Source organism: Phocoena sinus, chromosome 5, assembly GCF_008692025.1.
Source record: "Phocoena sinus isolate mPhoSin1 chromosome 5, mPhoSin1.pri, whole genome shotgun sequence".
Classification (NCBI taxonomy): Eukaryota; Metazoa; Chordata; class Mammalia; order Artiodactyla; family Phocoenidae; genus Phocoena; species Phocoena sinus.
This window is the reverse complement of record NC_045767.1, coordinates 34,634,461-34,655,511: the sequence shown is the minus strand read 5'-3', so window position 1 is coordinate 34,655,511 and position 21,051 is coordinate 34,634,461. Positions and strand designations below refer to the sequence as shown.

At 37.2% G+C, this 21,051-nt stretch overlaps 1 protein-coding gene across 1 annotated transcript in view; it reads left to right on the top strand.

Annotated features, from left to right (window-relative positions):
* The window catches only part of TET2 (tet methylcytosine dioxygenase 2), a 141,745-nt gene that overhangs the window by 88,380 nt on the left and 32,314 nt on the right, over positions 1-21,051 (top strand). The window contains exons 3-6 of the mRNA XM_032631827.1: positions 12,906-16,366; positions 18,081-18,171; positions 19,576-19,669; positions 20,309-20,517. Of these exons, the coding sequence (XP_032487718.1) occupies positions 12,952-16,366; positions 18,081-18,171; positions 19,576-19,669; positions 20,309-20,517 (3,809 nt within the window). The 5' untranslated portion in view covers positions 12,906-12,951. The remainder of the gene's footprint in view (positions 1-12,905; positions 16,367-18,080; positions 18,172-19,575; positions 19,670-20,308; positions 20,518-21,051) is intronic.

The following is a 21,051-nucleotide window of genomic DNA, read 5'->3' as shown; positions in this document are numbered from 1 at the left end:
TCTTGACTAGACTCTGTACTTTGTACAGCATTTTCTGGTAATTAGAACAGTTTTATTCCTGTCTTTGAAACTCAGCCCTATTCATCTTAAAAGTCCCCAGTGAAGCCTGATTCAGTACTCTTCTTCTTCCCCCAACACAGTCTTAACCTCTGGCTCCAACACTTGGAGAGTCTCACTCTGAATATCTCTGCCCCTACCGCCTCTCTTTTAAACACCAGCCACTAGGAGGAAGGATGAAAAAAAGCTTAAGGTTCCTTATTCACCTGAACAAGGCTGTGCAGGATTTTGAATGTTGCTGCTTTGGTGGTTGACATTGACTAGCCATTGGATGCCCTCTTTGGGACAGGCATCAAAGTACTGGCTCTCTCTTGGCACACATGGGTTCTTCAGCAGGGCCTGCAGGGGCTCTTACTGCACTGCTCCCTGACCAGGAAGTCTGTCTTCTCTTTGTGTCTTTTATTACCACACCCACTTCAGCTTTGCCTACAGAGAGTCCACCCTACAGCCTCTTTGTGCTGGGGTGTGCTTGTCCACTGGACAGATTCTCAGATAGGATATCAGCAGGATCAAACACAAACAACTACAGTTTCTGTAATACATTTTTTTAATTGAAAATGTCAAGCACTGTATAGAGTGTATTCTAATAAGAGTACACTAGTGTCCTAGTAAGAATAACCAGCTCACAATTAACCATTCTAATTATGAGTGGACTGAAACTGAAAAATGTGAATAACTTTTATAACTTATGAGAAACAAATAACGCTTGTGACAAATGATATTTATAATTATGTTTGATGATCTTTTCCCTCAGCACATATTAGTTTGGTGAGAGTTAGAGACCAGGAATAAGCCCAGTTCGAGAAACAATCCCAGGATTAACAGATACGTGGATAATTGAAAACTGACAAAAGAGCATGCCCATCTTACCAGTTGGGAAACTAGTTGACTAGCGTTGCCAACTGTAAGCAGATTTATTTCTAAACTGTCAGTTGTCCACATCTTACATGCAGAATTCTGTCTGTATGCCTCTTCTCTAATCTTCAGTGACATTTCTCCTGACTTTCCTCCCTTAAATAATCTATATGTTATTAAATTGTGCCTATAATGTTATTTTAAGAAACAAATTTTAAAACTTCAAATATTGGAATTATATAGTTTCTATTGAGGATTATGAAAAACCGGACAAGGTCTCTCTCCTATAACCATGTATAACACACAGCAGGAGCAAAGCAAGTGCTTGTCGTGTGTGTAGCTACTTATTAACGCACTTCTGGAAATGCAGGAATTTCTTTGAGATTTTGACATGCTTGTGTGTTCACTGTTTTTTTTTTTCTTCTAAGATAAGTACATCTTAAGAGATTTCTTAATAATAAAATTGAAAGCTCTTACAAGATGAGAAATAGAAAAGTCAGTTTTGCAGTAAAAATATTAATTCACCTTGTATTCTCCATATTTAATGCATACATAATGCATTATGTTCCATGCTTAACATGTAGTTTGGATACATAAAGTTAGCTGTTGAAAATATGTTTTGGATAGATTGTTTTCCTTAAAAATTTTAGCTCTAGTATTAAACTAATGTTAATATTAAATTAAATAATTTTTAACTTCATAAGTTATGCCCTATAAAAAACACTTTGCTTACTTCCAGAGTGGAACTTAACCATACTAATATTATATATTAAGAAAGAAAGTCAAACTAAGTGGAGGGAATTTGACAGATGCAGAAGATAAGTATTGAAATTTGTCGGGATTTTAGAGCACTACCCACAGGGACATTCAATAGACAAAACAGGCCCATTGTCCTACACATATCTTGAAATAAATGTGTAGTTGACACAAATTATCTCCCATTTTGGTAGGAAGAATCTATAATAGTTTTGGAAAACAGTGCCATCTACTCAGGAAGTGTAGTCAAATATATCATCTTTACTCAGTGTTTTCCATGTCAGGGACTAATTAATTCCTAACACCAGAATTATAATAGGGGCAAAGCCTGTCATGGAGGTGATAGAGACATATATAGTAATCTCCTAAGGTTGATGTTGAGACACATGTACTTTAGTAGATACAGTCCTCGCAAGTAACTAGTCTTAAGAATTTATCCCCGACAGTGTGCATGTGTCAGTAAACAGGACTCATCTGGTGATGAGTTTATATATTTATATACTTTCAGTATATAATTTTAAATTTTAAAAAATTTAAAATTAAAATATAAATTATAAATTTATATACTTTCAGTATTAGAACATGAAGTCAAAGATTTTTTATAAAAAAATTATTGCCTTAGGGCAGCTATACAGATCTATAAATTGACTATTGTGTCTCCTTGGAAAAAGCTGACATGAGATTTAAATGATGTTTATTTTTTTTTCTCTTAGCGCACCACCAACCAAATCAATAAACCAAAAAGTAAAAGCCCTCTTCACAAATTCTGAGCATCATCTACAGCTTTACGTGGTGAGAGATGCAGCCACCATTCTCAAGTGATTCAAAAGGAGTCAAATGGTGCTGAGCTAAATTATAACCCTAAATGCATAGTGGTGAAATGAGATGCTGATCCATTTGCACACTAATGTGCTATTTTTAAGTCATGCATCATAGCGTCTTCAAAGAGGCTTGTCATAATTATGATGGATTAGACTGCAGAGTCAGTCCTAGATGCAGTAATTGTTTCACAGATGCTGCCGATGTGACTTGAATTCATAATAAATTATTGTCAGAGAGGCGGGAGAAGGAACAAAATCAAATACCAAAGAAAAACTGCTGTGGCTAAAACCTGTTTTGGTCTTAAGAAACCAAAATGTTAGCTACTAGTCAAAAGGCTAGTATTTTCAACTGAGATAAACAGACTTCATAAACGTGTACCTCTGACACTGAGGATGCAGGTTGACATACTTGGCATTTTTACTTAAAGTTCTCAAGCTCTCTCTCAATATATTTCTCTCTCTCCCTCTCCCTAATAGCTTATGAAAAATTATTCTGGAGCATTAGCTGAAATCATAGAGTGACCATAACATATTCTTGCACATTTCTATTGCCTGGTTATAATTTGACCGTTAGAATTTCCAGAAAAAAAAAATTGGTGGTATTTATAGCAGACAAAACTACTCTTTTTGGTTCCTTAGAAGGCCATACTTCATGGGGTATATTAGACTGTTAGAATAAAGGGAGAAACATAAATAATATGACTAGTAAGATCTAAATTATGACATTTTGAACTGTGATCTAATTAACACCTGTCATTTAGGTAAATAATTTCTAAAACTGCCTCTTTAGGCTTTGACAAAATGCCAAAGCTGGTTTTAGAATTTGAGTGTTATATTTAGTCCATTCTTAAAGTTTAAGTCACATTCTTAAAGTTTAAGTTTAAGCCTTTTTGGTAAACCTAGAAAGAAACTTCATGCTTTACCACATAATCAAAAACTGTGCGTGTATGTGTGTGTGTATACAATTTAAGTAATGAGTTACTTATTACATTTTGATTAGGGAAGATAACAGAGCAGTTAAAGCAGATGAATATATGCCATGTCTTTTCCTAAATTAAGGATTCAATAGCCAGAAAAGTTTCCATAAGTCATTTATTGAACATTACTAGTTTTTTTAAAAACGCATTGAGTTTTTTACATAGTCTCCTCTGTACCTGGTAACTACTGATATATATGCATTCTACTTGGGACACTAGTTCTTCTGCCTCACTGATGTTGATAGATATGTTTGGCGAACATTCATTGTCATTCTTTTAAAACTTAGTGGGACACGTATTTCTCTCTTATTACGGTAAGAGGGAAATGAAGTTAAATTTCATGAGAGAAATTTGGGTTGATGTCATGCAGACCCTGACAGCTGGGAGTGCTTATCCCCTCTCCTGTACTCCTGTGGCACTTGAACAGTCACAATGTGTCACCATAACCACAGTCTGGGGCAGTGCAGAACCTGTGCCTCTTTGTCTTTGCTCCACCCCAAAGCACTTGCACTGAGTGGGGATTCAGCTGATGCTAGACTGAATACACAAATGAACTAATGCAAGTTGAGCTCCAGTTCTCTCAATGACATTACTAGGGAAAATTTATAAATTGTGCTCAGATATTTTAGAGAAAAATCATCAGCATTCCAGCGTCAATTAAAAAGGTAATCTAGAAAGGTAGCAAGGACGGGATCAGAATTAACTCTGTGGCAACTTCAAATTCCATGTACTAAACGTTTACATCTTCTTTTTTGTTCTATTCCAATTCACACAAAGAAACAATACCTTGATGAAATACATGCACAATGCCTTTAATCATGCTAATAATTACAGTCCTACAGATATGTAAAAAGAATACTTTATTTTTTTATCCTAAGCCTGAAAAAAACTAAAATGTTGGCAAAGTGTGAATTTATTAACAAAATAAAACCTACTCCTTGAATTATGCATTTTTCTTAATATTATGTGGCAGGAAGAGCTTCTGTGGAGCTGCCAGTCTAGATCCTGTGGGAGCAATTATTTTGATGCCTAACTTGAGCAAATTGCTCAGTTTTTACATCTGTAAAATGAGAGAGTAAAACTAGATTCTTTCTTATGCTCTGAAATGTTTTGTATATTGTTAAACCATGAACTTCACATTTATCACTCATTTTGAATAAGTAATTTTTAAATTTCTTAGCCTCCCAAAAGTTTAAAATGCTGTTCAGTAATTCTGTGGGCAAGAGCGCTTTGTCTGGAAACAAAGGAAGACTACCCAAATAATATGGCATGTATTTGTTCCTGGGGAACTTTCATTCTATTTCCAAAGAAGAAGAAAAGAAAGAAATATGATTTGTTAATATTTTGGTAGCCCTAACAGTAGTGTACCTAGAACCAGCTCTTAACAGTTTGCAAGAACAGATTGTGAAGTTTTCAGGAATTTTGTGAGCTGGCGGTTGAGAGCTTGAAATCAGCCATCATCTGTAAGAACATCTCTTAAGGAATATGTTAAAAGCTCACTGTTCATTTTGAAACTGTAACTAAATGCTATAACATCAAGTGTTGACACCATGAAAAACATCACTGGGTAAGCTTAATCAATCATCCTTTCCAGGTTGACCAAAGGCTCTCCTGCCTATGCCCTTGCATATAAACTTCATAACAGTTTTAAGAAAATATTAGTGCCTTAGTTTTGACTGGCCAGTGTCCTTGTAGGTGAGTCACTGTCCCTACTGTAAAAATTGAGTCTTGTTCTAAAATGAAAATTCTCTCTCTTGATTTTTATAGACATAAATTTATTTGGCATTAACTATATTACAATTTTATTTGGTATAAATTACCATATACAAACCTCCAAGAGCTGGCATTACTTTAAAAACATTTGAATACTGTTAACAGTATGGAGGTTCCTTAAAACACTAAAAATAGAATTACCATATGACCCAGCAATCCCACTACTGGGCATATACCCTGAGAAAACCATAATTCAAAATGACACATGTACCACAATGTTCATTGCAGCACTATTTACAGTAGCCAGGTTGAAAACAACCTAAATGTCCAACGACAGATGAATGGATAAAGAAGGTATGGTACATATATACAATGCAATATTACTCAGCCATAAAAAGGAAGGAAATTGGGTCATTTGTAGAGATGTGGATGGACCTAGAGTCTGTCATGCAGAGCGAAGTAAGTCAGAAAGAGAAAAACAAATATCGTACATCAGTGCATATATGTGGAATCTAGAAAAATGCTACAGATGAACCTGTTTGCAAAGCAGGAATAGAGACGCAGACGTAGAGAACTGACATGTGGACATGGAGGGTAAGGGGAGGGTAGGACGAATTGGGAGATTAAGATTGACATACCCTACCATGTGTAAAATAGGTAGCTAGTGGGAATCTGCTGTGTAGCACAGGGAGCTCATCTCAGTGCTCTGTGATAACCTAGATGGATGGGACTGGGGGGAGGGAGGTCCAAGAGGGAGGGGATATATGTATACATATAGCTGAATCACTTTGTGGTACAGCAGAAACCAACACAACATTCTAAAGTAATTATACTCCAATAAAAAAAAAATTGAACATTCAGTTTCACAATGAAATAGTATCCTGATCAGTACTATACATCATATTAATTATATGTTCTTGAGTGTAGGAAAAAATGAAGGATATTTTATTTGAATCTCAAATCAATTATGAGAATTCAAAATATTTCTCATATCAGTCATGTAAAAGAACAGATCTGAATGAATAGAAACTATTTCTGTTCTTAGTCTCTGAGGAGCAAAAGGAATGCCACACAAAAATATCTCTATAGCAAAAATTTACATTCATTCAAAAAAAAACTTAGTTAAACTATGGAAAAAGTTTCCCTATTCCCCTCAATTTGTAAAAATAACCTGTTAACTCTATTTTCACAGATTAGCAGGTAGATATCTACAAAAAATTATCTTGGAAGATTTGTTTTATATATGTTACTGACTTTTATAAGCTTGAAAAAACTTTGTATATTTGTATGCCCTGTAAAAATTATAGCATGAAAGCTTTTTCAGTATTTCTACAGTGATCAAAATGAACAGGTCTCATTTCTTTCTTTTTTCATTAAAAATAAATAATGCTTCCAATATCAGTATAAAGGCACTAGGTGATTATAAGAGTGCTGTTGCAAGAAGGTTACTGGATTGTGTAATATTCTGGGGTGTATACACAAAAAGTGTGGTTTGGCCACAGAAAGAAGTCAGAAGTCAAAGAAAATATTTCTTTTTTCTCCCTCTAAAATGGCACTTTATTGGTTTAAATATTCTGAATTAGATTCATAGACCAATAACAAATAATCCTCAAATAACAAGTTATCCTCATCCAAAAATGGAAAAATAATATACAATTTTCCTGTCCTCCCTGAAAAAGTTAACCATTTAACTTTTTACATCTGATGGTTGTATTCAGTAAAGGAATTGCTGTCATGGACAGAATAGTTCTAATGATAGAGTTAGTGTTTAAAAATGGCTGTTGTGTTTAAAACTCCATATTGAAAAAAATTGTCACCTTCATTCTTCTTAGAATCTATTATTATGCTCATAAAAGATTTGCAAACTCCATCCATTGTAATTCTGCCCTTGACACTTTGAAGAATGTCCAAATTATGTGGTATGGATCGTAATAGAGAGTAATGTGTTAAATACTTTTTATATAAATATTTTTATCTAAAAACTTAAGTAGGACTATATATTGTATACAGAGACTACAAGTTTTTATATAATATATAACAACATAATGTACATGTAAATACATTTTGTTTGGTATATGTGTAAATCAGTTTTACAGTTGCCAAAGGGAAGCATTTTTTGCTGTAGTGTTTAGAAAGCTAATTGACCTAGTCTGTGAAGAATTATCTAAGCTTATGTCTATGCTTCTTAATTTTTTTAGTTGAAGTATAGTTATTTTACAATGTTGTGTTAGTGTCAAGTGTACAGCAAAGTGATTAAGTTATACACACACACACACACACACACACACACACACACACACATATATATTATTTTTCAGATGCTTTTCCACTATAGGTTATTCTAGGATAGTGAGTCTAGTTCCTCGTACTACACGTTAGGTCCTTGTTTACCTATTTTATATATAGCAGTGTGTACATCCCAATCTCCCCTACCTCACCCTTCCACCCCCACCCCCCTGCTATTCCCTTTGGTAGCCATAAGTTTGTGAGCCTATTTCTATTTTGTAAATAAGTTTATTTGTATCATTTTTTAAGATTCCACATATAAGTAACACCATATGATATTTGTCTTTCTCTGTCTGACTTACTTCACTTAGTATATGATAATCTGTAGGTCCCATCCATGTTGCTGACATTATTTCATTCTTTTTTAATGCCTGAGTAGTATTCCATTGTATGTATGTACCACATCTTCTTTATCCATTCATCTGTCGACGGACATTTCCATGTCTTGGCTATTGTAAATAGTACTGCTAGTAACATTGGGGTGCACGTATCTTTTCTAATTAGAGTTTTCTCTGGGTATATGCCCAGTAGTGGGATTGCTGAATCATATGGTAATTCTATTTTTAGTTTTTTAAGGAGCCTCCATACTGTTCTCCATAGCGGCTATACCAATTTACATTCCCACTAACAGTGTAGGAGGGTTCCCTTTTCTCCACCCCCCCTCTAGCATTTATTATTTGTAGACTTTTTGATGATGGCCATTCTGACCTGTGTGAGGTGAAACTTCATTGTAGTTTTGATTTGCATTTCTCTAATAATTAGCAGTGTTGAGCATTTTATCATGTACCTATTGACCATTTGTATATCCTCTTTGGAGAAATGTCTATTTAGGTCTTCTGCCCATTTTTTTACTGGGTTGCTTGGGATTTTTTTATTATTATTATTAAGCTATATGAGCCGTTTGTACATTTTGAAAATTAAACCCTTGTTGCATCCTTTGCAAATATTTTCCCCCATTTTCTAGGCTGTGGGAGGAGGAAGTCTTTAGCTGGCCTGTCTGCTGATGGGTGGGGCTGTGTCCCCACCCAGTTAGTTGTTTGGCCTGAGCCGTCCCAGCACTGGAGCCTGCAGGCTACTGAGTGGGGCCAGGTCTTGGTGCCAAAATGTCAGTCTCTGGGAGAGCTCATGCAGATGAATTCCCCCCTCTCTATCCACCACCAGTCCCCCAGGAGTCCCTCCGAGCAAGCAGATAGGTCTGTCCCAGGCTCCTATCAAATTGCTGCTTTTGGCCTGGGTCCCGGTGTGCATGAGATTTTGTGTGCACCCTTTAAGAGTGAAGCCTCTATTTCCCCCAATCCTGGGGAGCTCCTGCAATCAAGCCCTGCTGGCCTTCAAAACCAAATGCTCTGGGGGGGCTCTTCTTCCCCGTGCTGGACGCCCAGGGTGGGGAGCTCAGAACTCTCACTCCTGTGGGAGAACCTCTGTAATATAATTATTCTCCAGTTTGGGGTCATTCACCTTGGGGGGTATGGGATTTGATTACATTGGGAGTTCGCCTCTCCTACCAGTCTCTTTGTGGCCCCGTCTTTATGTCTTCAGCTGTAGAGGATCTTTTCTGGTGGGTTTCAGTCTTTTTCAAGGATGGTTTTTCTGCAGACTGTTGTGATTTTGGTGTGCTCTTAAGAGGAGGTGATGTTAGGGTCCTTCTATTTCACCATCTTGGCCGCTTTCCTATGCTTCTTAATTTTTCAAAAGTGGTAATGCCCCTGATTTTGGAGAAGCTCCGTACATCAAAGACTACAAATCAATTTTCATGATTCTGGAAACTAAAGGTTTTTTATAAAAGGTTATTGATAATTAAGAGTATTGGTTTAGCCCAGAGCTACCCAATAGAAATACAACATAAGCCACATACCGCATTTAAAATTTTCCAGTATTCACATTAAAACAAGTAAAAAGAAACACATGAAATGTAATGATATATTTTTTACTTATTATATCCAATATAGCACAGTTTCAGCATGTAATAAATATTTTTTAAAATTGAGTTATTTTATGTTTTTTGGTCCACACTAAGGTCTTTGAAATCCAGTGTGTATATATACTTACAGAACATCTCAATTTGGACTAACCACGTTTCAAAGGCTCAATGGCCATTTGTGACTAGTGACTATGCACATCTAGCCCATCTCTTAACATTTGAAAGGAAGTAGGTCTAGCAGAAATAAAGATATCACTTTGTTCTGTTATTTTTATTTGTCATTAGGAATTATGACCTTTTGATTTAAGTGTTATTTATTAATATACATGCCTAAGAGTTCCAAAATGACACAGTTAAAAACGATCTCCCTCTCAGTACTATTCTCCAGCCTCCCCATTCCTTTTCCTGGAGGCAAAGTGTTATAACCAGTCTGTTGTATATTCTCCCAGAGCTGATTTTATTTTTATTTTTGTAAAGGTACAGGTTGTGGCATTCTTATACATACTGTTCTGCAGCTTTCTCTATTTCATTTAATTACTTGGAAATACTTCATCTGAAAACATAGGTTGTTTCCAAACTTTGCTAGTGCAAAACACTGTGCATACATGGTTTAACAAATATGTGCATATCTGTTAGATGAGAGTTTAAAACTGAAGGATCAAAGGAAGTTTCTACGAAATTCTGTAGATATTGCTAAATCCTCCTGTATGGTATTCATATTAGTTTTGGCTCCTGAGAACTACGTGACAACATGTCTGTTTCCCCATATGCTTGCCAACGTAGTGTATTATTAAAGTTTTTGTTCGTTGCCAATTTGAAAAAAAACTATCTTGTTGCAGTCTTAATTTGCATTTCTTTTTATAAGTTCTGATGGACATTTTAAAAATATTTAAAAGCCACTTGCATTTCATTTTCTGTGAACTGTCCATGTCCTTTGCTCATTTTTTCCTGTTCGATGGTTGGTCTTTTCCCTGTCAATGTGTATGAGTCCTATATATTAAGTATTATGTAACTTTTAACTTTGCTGTGGGTTTATTTTTACATGCACAAAGTTTATTGAACTTCCTCATCTTTTATGGCTTCTAGATTTTGTGTCACAAAGAACTTGTCCAGTCATTCGATTATTTTTTTTAAGTTTTCTCAGGCTGTTTTTAATTTTTTTAGGGTTTTGTTTTCCATATTCAAAATTTAAATCCATCTAGAATACATTTTGGTACAAGATGTAAGGGGCCGATCCAACTGTATCATTTTTTCAGAAAACTATTCCATTGTTCTAATATATTTATTTGAAATGCCATCATTACCTCATACTATATTTCTATGTGTGTTTGAATCTATTTCTGGACATTCTATTCTATTCCATTGGTCTTATAAACACTCTATTATCTATTTATGTGCAAGTATGAGCTGTTTTAAGTACAGTAGAGCTTTTGTTGCTTTTTAATATCTTTCCATTTGGCTCCTACCCTGCCCGAGCCCCATTATGATTCTCTTTCAGATTATTCCTGGTTATCCAATTTGTTTATTTTTCCACATGAACTTTAGAGTCAGCTTCTTAATAACTCAACCCATTCTTTTAGTATTTTTATGAAAATACATTAAATGAATAGATTAATTTGACAACTATACAAGAACATATCATATTTTTCTACTTGTTTTGTTTTTGTGTTTGTGTATCCCTCAGTATTGTTTTAATGTTTTATTCAGATAGGTCTTTCACATTTCTTTTTAAGTTTGTTCTTAGTATTTTAAAAATATTTTTTCTATTACAGTTTTTTATTCCACCATAGCTGCTGACTGGTTGTTGCTTTTAGGTACCAAGGCTGTTGACTTTTTTTTCTAGCTACTTTACTGTCGTCTGTAACAGTTTTTCAGTTGATTCTCTTGGTTGGCCAGTATACAATCTTATTCTTTGCAAGTGATAACTTTAGTGTTGCTTCCCAGTGTTTGTTTCTTCCTCTGTTTCATTTGTCTTGGTTAGTAAGCAATGGCTATTTTAATAGAGCTTTTTTATAGCCCAAAGGGAAAATAGTCTTGATTTTTTTTTCCTACTTATAGCCTTAAAATAAATTTAATGAGAAAAACTGTGGGAAAATAAAGCATGACTCTATAATGAATGGGGCAGCATTCACTTTATATAATGGATTATTTTTGCTTTTCTGGTGCCCATTTCTTCCTGCTTTCCCTATCATTTTGGACTTTGAAATCTCCATCAGTATTGATCTCAAAAAGTTTGAATGAATGACTGAATAAAGAAATGATCACAAGATGAGCAAATTTATATCAATCTAGTGAAACTGATTGGATGCTCACTCTAAGCACAAAGATAAATAGAGTAGGATATTTTTAAGGAATTCACAGTCCAGTAAGAGAAAGTAAACAAAATACAGTTGAATGTGATATGTTCCTCAGTAGACCATATACAAGATCAAAAAGCAGGATAAAACTGGGAGTGAGTAATTCTTTTGGAAAATCAAGGAAAAAATTCTAGGAGAGGTGATCTGAGACAGTTGTAACCAGACACAGGAGTCACAGGGCACAATAAGAGGACTAGGAATGCAGTCTAGGCAGATAAAACAACAGCATGGAGGTCTGAAACAGCTTGCAGTGTTTGGGTATTTATAAGCTGTTGTTATATAGTTGGAGTATAATCTGTGGGAGCAAGTAGGAGGACAGAAAAATAGAAACCTGCATATGAAAACCCATTTATATTAGGCAGGAATTCTCAAAAGAAGTAGGCAGCCAGATCTTGTAGAGGAAAATATAGAATCACTTAGAAAAGGCATTTTATAAACTACACTTTCACCCCTACCCCCTCCCCTGGAATGTCAACACTGCAGAGACTGTGCCTTATCTTCCAGGTGTGTCTGGGTAAAGAGTTTGAGAACTACTAATGCAGGCAATATGGAGTCAATAAAGTGTGTTAAGAAGGGTATGACATCAGATTTGCCTTTTAGAACATTCCCTTTGATAACAGTTTGAAGGATCCTTGAAGGACTGGGGAGAGGACAGGCTGGGCTCAGGAGAAATCTTTAAAAAGCTATTACGGTAGATAATGAAGCAAGATAATGTAGATCTGGCTACCTAGTGGCAGTGAAGATGATTCAACGAATACATAGGAAATGGAATTGATAGAACTTAGCAAATGATTGGATATGTAAGGTGCTAGAGAAGAAAGAAAGGAGGTCATCTTTCTCTGTTGTTTTTAGCATTTTGACAAAAAGAATTATTTGGGAAGGAAGTTGATACTATTTACTAATACAGTATTAACTTCCCACATTAGCTGTTGATTTTGATCTTTGTTTATTGTGACCATAAATATTTCAGAGTTGCTGGTAAGACAAGAATAATCCTTTCCTGAGTAGCTCTTGGCTGTCACTCCGAGACATGAAAATGAGTATCACAGTTTGCTATGTCTAGGAATTCCAGTATTATTAATGCCACAATCCTTCTCTAAGGTGTACTGTTAGTGTTAGATATATATTAATGTACTTTAATTTTTGTTTCCATACGCTTTAGAATTCATTCAGAGGGCAGCATTGTGGATGGCCCCGAAGCAAGCCTGATGGAACAGGATAGAACGAATCATGTTGAGGGCAACAGACTGAGTCCATTCCTGATACCATCTTCTTCTCCCATTTGCCAGACAGAACCTCTGGCTATAAAGCTCCAGAATGGAAGCCCATTAACCAAGAGACCTTATCCAGAAGTAAATGGAGACACCAAGTGGCAGTCTTTCAAGAGTCATTATGGAATACCCCACATGAAAGGAAGTCAGAATAGTCGCGTGAGTCCAGACTTTATACAAGAAAGTAGAGGGTATTCCAGATGTTTGCAAAATGGAGGGATAAAGCGCACAGTTAGTGAACCTTCTCTCTCTGGGCTCCATCAGAACAAGAAACTGAAACAAGACCAAAAGGCCAATGGAGAAAGAAAGAACTTCGGGGAAAGCCAAGAAAGAAATCCAGGCAAAGGCAGCAGTCAACCCAATGTCTCCGATATGAGTGATAAGAGAGAATCTGTTAGCTCTGCAGCCCAAGGAAATGAAGTTAAAGATTTCACTGTTTTTTCATCACATAACTGCAGTGGATCTGAAAATCCAGAGCTTCAGATTCTGAACCAACAGGAGGGGAAAAATGCTAACTACCACAACAAGAACATTGTATTACTTCTTAAAAATAAGGCAGTGCTAATGCCTAATGGTGCTACAGTTTCTGCCTCTTCCATGGAAAACACACATGGTGAACTCCTGGAAAAGACGCTGTCTCAATATTATCCAGATTGTGTTTCCATTGCGGTGCAGAAAACCACATCTCACATACATGCCATTAACAGTCAGGCTACTAATGAGTTGTCCTGTGAGATCACTCACCCATCGCATACCTCAGGGCAGATCAATTTCCCACAGACCTCGAACTCTGAGCTGCCTCCAGAGCCAGCTGCAGTGGTGACTGAGGCCTGTGGTGCTGATAGTGCCAGTATACCAGCTGCAGTGCTAGGGGCCTGTCCCTTTCAGAAACCAGAGCAACGAAAGTCAGTTTTTGAGATATGCCTGTCTCCGGCAGAAAACAATAACATCCAAGGAACCACAAAGCTAGTATCTGGTGAAGAATTCTGTTCAGGTTCCAGCAGCAATTTGCAGGTTCCTGGTGGCAGCTCTGAACGGTATTTAAAGCAAAATGAAATGAATGGTGCTTACTTCAAGCAAAGCTCAGTGTTCACTAAGGATTCCTTTTCTGCCACTACCACACCACCACCATCACAATTGCTTCTTTCTCCCCCTCCGCCTCTTCCGCAGGTTCCTCAGCTTCCTTCTGAAGGAAAAAGCACTCTGAATGATGGAGTTTTGGAAGAACACCATCACTACCCCAACCAAAGTAACACAGCTCTTTTAAGGGAAGTGAAAATAGAGGGTCACCACGAGGCACCACCATCCCAGAGTCCAACTCCCTCTACACAAGTATCCAACCCCTCTCCGATGCTTCCAGAAAGGCCTCAGAATTATTGTGTTAACAAGAATGACATACGGACTCCAGGGACAATGATGGTTCCATTGTGTTCTGAGAAAACAAGACAACTATCAGAACGTCTCAAACATAACCCACCAATTCTTGGTAGCAGTGTAGATGCACAGGACCACTGCCAGCAGTTGATGGGACACAAAGAGCAAGAGATCTTCAAGAGTCAAGACAAGGAACAGACACGAGACCCTGTGCTCCCAACACAGCCCTATCTGAAACCAGGATGGATTGAATTGAAGGCCCCTCACTGTCATCAAGCAGAATCCCATCTGAAATGTAATGAGGCAACCCTGCGGTCAATTCTTCAGTATCAGTCCAACCCCTCCCATCAAATGACCTCCAGACAATACACTGGAAATTCCAACGTGCCTGGGGGGCTCCCAGGGCAAGCTTATACCCAGAAAATAATGCAACCGGAGCAGAGACCACCAAGGTACCAAGCTGAGATGAATCAAGGGCAGTCTCAAGGTACAGTGGACCAGCATCTCCAGTTCCAAAAACCCTCACTCCAGGTGCACTTCTCCAAAACGGACCCTTCACCCGAAGCTCACAGACAGTCAGTCTGTGCCCTGAGGTGTCATTTCCAACAAAGACCAGATCCCCAAACTGAGAAACTCATGCCCCCAACATTGAAACGGCACTTGAATCAACATCAACAGGCTTCCGAGACTGACCCATTCTCAAACTCACACCTTTCACAACATAAGCCTCATAAGCAGGCAGCACAAACACAACCATCCCAGACTTCACATCTCTCTCAAAACCAGCAACAGCAGCAAAAACTACAGATAAAGAATAAGGAACAGATGCCCCAGACCTTTTCTCATCCCCAAGGCAACAATGATCAGCAAAGAGAAGGATCATTCTTTAGCCAGATTAAAGTAGAAGAATGCTTTCGTGGTGAAGATCAACATTCAAAATCAAGTGAGTTCCAGACTCATAATCCCCAAGTGGGACTGGAGCAAGTACAGAATATGAATAGTATAAATTCCCCCTATGGTCAGATCTTGAAGTCAAATGCAAGCAAAGTGCAGATTTCTTGTTCAAACAATATACACGTAGTTCCAGAAAATAAAGAACAGACTGTAAATTCTGAACTCTTTGCAGGAAACAAGATCCCAAACTCACATCACATGCAATATTTTCCAAATAATGTGACCCCAAAGCAAGATGTTCTTCACAGGTGCTTTCAAGAACTAGAACAGAAGCCTCAACAAGCTTCAGTTCTACAGGGATATAAAAATAGAAACCAAGATATGTCTAGTCAACAAGCTGCACAGCTCGCTCAGCAAAGGTACCTGATGCAAAACCAAGCAAATGCGTTCCCTTTGCCCAATCAGGCAGGAAGTCACATTCAGACCCTGCCCCAGAAAGACATCCAAAAGCATGCTGCTCTAAGGTGGCACCTTTTGCAGAAGCAAGAACAGCAGCAAACACAACAGCTCCAAGCCGAGTCTTGCCATAGTCAGATGCAAAGGCCAATTAAAGTCGAACCGGGATCCAAGCCCCACACCTGTATGCGCCTCATGTCAGCACAGCCAGAAAACACAATGTGGAAAAAGATACCCAAGCAAGAGATTCCACCTCCGAGCTGTGATAACATGCAGCAGCGGAGCATCCTTGAGACCATGGAGCAGCATCTGAAGCAATTTCAGGTCAAATCATTATTTGACCATAAGGCTCTTACTCTAAAATCACAGAAGCAAATAAAAGTTGAAATGTCAGGGCCAGTCACAGTTTTAACTAGACAAACCACTGCTGCAGAACTTGATAGCCACACCCCAGCTTTAGAGCAGCAAGCAATGCCTTCCTCAGAAAAGACACCAACCAAAAGAACAGCTGGTTCTGTTCTCAATAATTTTTTAGAGTCACCTTCCAAATTACTAGATACTCCTATAAAAAATTTATTGGATACACCTGTCAAGACTCAGTATGATTTCCCATCATGCAGATGTGTAGGTAAGTGCCAGAAATGTACTGAGACACATGGTGTTTATCCAGAATTAGCAAATTTATCTTCAGATATGGGATTTTTCTTTCTTTTTAAAAACTTTGAGTCTGGCAGCAATATGGGAAGGCTCATAAAAACCTGAAGCTTACATTTCTTGTCTTTAAATTACAGACGCTTGTGCTGTGCAAGAGAGAACTTCACTTACATTCAGTTTTTCAAAAAAATTACAAAATCGTGCATGCTCATTTGTCCCTCCCTTCAAACCGTTTAAAACATAAAGGTATCTGTTTTAGCCTAATCAATCTAGTTAACTCTTTGTATATCTCCTGGAGAGATAGCCAGGCAGTAAAAACACCTTGTTAAAATGAGAAAATAACTGCCCTATGCAAACGAATGTAGGAGCTTCTAATATTTTTTAATTCAAGATTGAATGTATTAGTAGTTTTACAAGATTAACTTTTATAATAGATAAGGGGACATTATCATCTTCTGTCTTGGTGACTTAGGGGAAATTTTAATGCCAAAGTTCTGAATATTCATAAAGTTGCCCTTTCTCCGTGTATGCATTTGAAACATTGTGTGATCTATATTTGATATTTTCTCTTTAAAAGTTTCATCTTTTTGATAGAAAATATGCTATTTCCCTTTCTTTTTTTTAAACAAGCATCTTTTTGTTAAAATTCAAGATGCATGATAGGTCTGTTGGAATAGGGAAACATTTTGCTGATTGATGCAGTTTTATATATATATATATATATATATATACATATATATATATACATATATATATATATATATATATATAAAGATCTTAATTATAGCTACTCAGCTTGGATACAGTAGAAGACATTTGTAAAAACCAGCGTTCAACTAATGTGGCTGATGGTCCACCCACTTTATGTTATTCCTCTTAAAATGGTACACTCCACATTTTATAGAAGGATGGAGGGAAGATCCGTACTGCCCCTTTGTGTGTGGGTAATATTATTGACTCACTGGCCTAATGTGCCACACACGTCATAGACAACATTGGGTAAGTTATACTCATCTTCACACCCTTCTCCTATCATACAAACCTTTTTTCCCCACTTTTCATCTTTGATAGTGTACAAAAGCGTCTTCCTTTTATCTGACCCTGTCTTCAATATTTTCTCTCATCATAAGTTGTTCTAAAGTAGTATATACAATATGGGTCTGGATTGAATGTTCTTATTTTCAAAACAGAGTAATCGAATATTGTGGGGAAACGAGAGGAGAAAAAGGTATCTTGACAATAAACTGAACAAAATCCTGGGGGTGAGATAGGACAGGAAATTTTATTTTTAATCTTTTAACATCCAAATAACAGGCAGGCTTCTAGTAAGCTGTGATTTTTTTTTCTTCAGTTTAAAAGATTGGACTGTAGTTGATATTACATATAATATATTCTAATTCCCTCACTGTCTATTTAGTTCCACTTACTTGATTTAAAATAATTCCTTATCCCATATCTGAAATGCAATTTAATATATTTTTATCCAACAGGCAGAATGGACATATACTTAATTATTTGGCACATTTTCTAATAGATTAGTCCATCAGTTTACTCATTTTAAAGAAAAAAAATGTTTAAAGTCACATTTAGGACCCTTAATGTACAGGTGGGGGATAAGCTTTGTGGATGTAGCCTTTATATTTAGTATAATTGAGGTCTAAAATAATAATCTTCTATTATCTCAACAGAGCAAATTATTGAAAAAGATGAAGGTCCTTTTTATACCCATCTAGGAGCAGGTCCTAATGTGGCAGCTATTAGAGAAATCATGGAAGAAAGGTAATTAACGCAAAGGCACAGGGCAGATTAACGTTTATCCTTTTGTATATGTCAGAATTTTTCCAGCTTTCACATACAAAGCAGTAAACAATTGTAAATTGAGTAATTATTAGTAGGCTTAGCTATTCCAGGGTTGCCAACACTACACACTGTGCTATTCACCAGAGAGTCACAATATTTGACAGGACTAATAGTCTGCAAGCTGGCATAGGCTGCCCACTTTGAGATGGATGCCAGAAAACCCAGGCATGAACAAGAACCAGCCAGCCAGCCTGCTAGGCACAAGGGTGCTGGCACAGGCTGCAAAGAGAGCGCCCACTCTGGTTTTCCCACTCGATGATAAAAAAGGGAAAGGGGGGAAAGGTGGTATAAGAAAGGACCCATTGAGTCAAATTCACCTAGAGTTATAAATGAGTAGTTATCTCCAAGGAAGTTGTCCATTAGTATGAGCAGAGGGCAAGAGTGATATACTGAATAGAAATAGAGACAGATTCTATTTATAGCTGCATTTTTTTTTTTTTTTACCTGTCAGTCATAGGTATGCAAGTACTTACCTGAATCTACACAGTTACTCCTGCATGTCATCTTGCAGACTTGAAGACTGTTATGAGCAAGATAATCAATGCAGAGAGAGACTTTCATATAGGTATCCACAGCTCTGAGCTGTTATTACGCTAGGGTGCCTTTTCTTTAAGAGGTAGGCATTTTTATCATTAAAATACATTAGGAAACATTCTGGGCAGCAAGGACATATTTCATGTCATTGTTGCCCCAAATTCAAATTATTCATTTCTAAATGAGCACATAGAAATTCACTAAATAATTGTCTAGTAGCCTGGCAGAAATAGTGAATTTCCCTAAGTGCCCTCTTGTATTAGCAAGGAGTAAGTAGTGCTTTGGTTATAAGGGAAAATATAATCTATTTCTAGAATTATCCTATATTTTCAAAATTGCTGGATACTGGTTATTTGCCAGCCTTTTAAAAAAATGAGAGATTCTTAGAGAAACAGTCCTAACTAAAATGAGTCCCCAAGTTTTAAAATAACTAAATTTAGTAAAGGACAAATAGTACGTTATTTTAGAAGACTGAATTTAACAAACTTTAAAAAGTTTTGTGCTTTGTGAAATTATGTATAAAAATAAGCTTTCCCATTATTTTTACCCATCATATAATTTCAAAATAGTTCATTACAATTATCAGTATATTTTGATACTGAAGAAATACCAGGCTTAAAGTCTACTATCCAGTTTGCTTGGCTTAGTTCTGTTTTTTAAAAATAAACTATTCATTTCTCAGGATGTGGCCATAGAGTAAAATTATGCTCAAATGTTCAGTATATTGGTTGCCTCTTAGATTCATTTGCTAATTTTATGTGTGTGTGTGTTTCTGTGGATTTCTTTAAGGTTTGGACAGAAGGGTAAAGCTATTAGGATTGAAAGAGTCATCTATACTGGTAAAGAAGGCAAAAGTTCTCAGGGATGTCCTATTGCCAAATGGGTAAGTGTGACTTGACAAGGCCTTTGGTCTTCAGTCTTGGGCATTTTGATTCATTCATCTAACCCTGGGAATTGGGTTATCAGATCAGAGAATCATTTATGCCAGTTGAAAGGAATATTGCTTATATTTATCACATGTCATCTCTTAAGAAAAAGGCAGATTAGTATAAAATCATGTACAAACTGTATTTAATTGAAAAAATTTAATAGTGAGGAGGAGGTCTGTTCAAGTGCCTGCTAGAAGTGTAATTCTTCCCGGCATGTGAGGAAGAGGTCCTTCATCCTTTAAGTACCTGCAGTTAATCTTTGTCATTTTTGAAGACCTTGAACTTTAAAGTCTTGCTTGTCTTCCATCTAGCTCTGGCTTTAGTGCAGGGAGCATTGTCCCCACTGTACTGGGTCGAGTCTGCTACACCCCGAGTGCTTTTGCATCTCTCCCAGTTCTGACCCCAGGGTAAGCCCCGACGTTATAGATGGGCAGCAAAAGGCAAGTTGCAGGTGCTGGTAAATGTCGCCCTAATTGTGACCCAGACTTGAGAAAATAAACAGACGTCAGTCAATGCTCTCATCTGCTGCAAGTGACCCTTGTTTTGTTTTGGTTGGGGTGGTGGGTGTTGGGGTGGAATGGTGACCCGAACAGGTGGTTCGCAGAAGCTGCAGCGAGGAGAAGCTACTGTGCTTGGTGCGAGAGCGAGCTGGCCACACCTGTGAGGCTGCGGTGATTGTGATTCTCATCCTGGTGTGGGAAGGAATCCCACTCTCTCTGGCTGACAAACTGTACTCCGAGCTCACCGAGACCCTGAGGAAATACGGCACGCTCACCAATCGTCGGTGTGCCCTGAATGAAGAGTAAGTGCATCCCAGGCCTCTCTTCTCTTTCCACTGCTAGGAAAGCTTAATTGTTGGTTTGAGGGCAGAGAGTTGAAACTGCGTTTTCACATTTACAAAACAGGGATCAAAACGCCTGCTTCACAGCCATTCAGTAGGAACTTGCATTTGCTAATGCTAACGTGGATACTTCGAAGCAATTTCATTTACTAATATTTTGTACCTTCGGACAGTGTAGCTATGAGTTAGAAGCAGCTTGCTGGAAATCTGAGTGTCGGTACCCACAAACTCAACCATACCATAAACCTGAAAATATTTATGTGTCCGCTTACTGCAAGTGACAACCATTTAGTGTGCCTAGCCACCACATTAGTAAGTATTGACACCACTTCTGTGTAGCAGTGTCTGAGACAGTTTGGTGAGAAACTTTAGGATTCCCAGCTCAAGGACTTTATATGTAACAAACATAAAAATACAAGGATTATTTATAGAAGTTCTGTAGAAGCAAACTGACTTTGACTTCATTGCAAGCTAGTCCATTATTTCCATAATAAT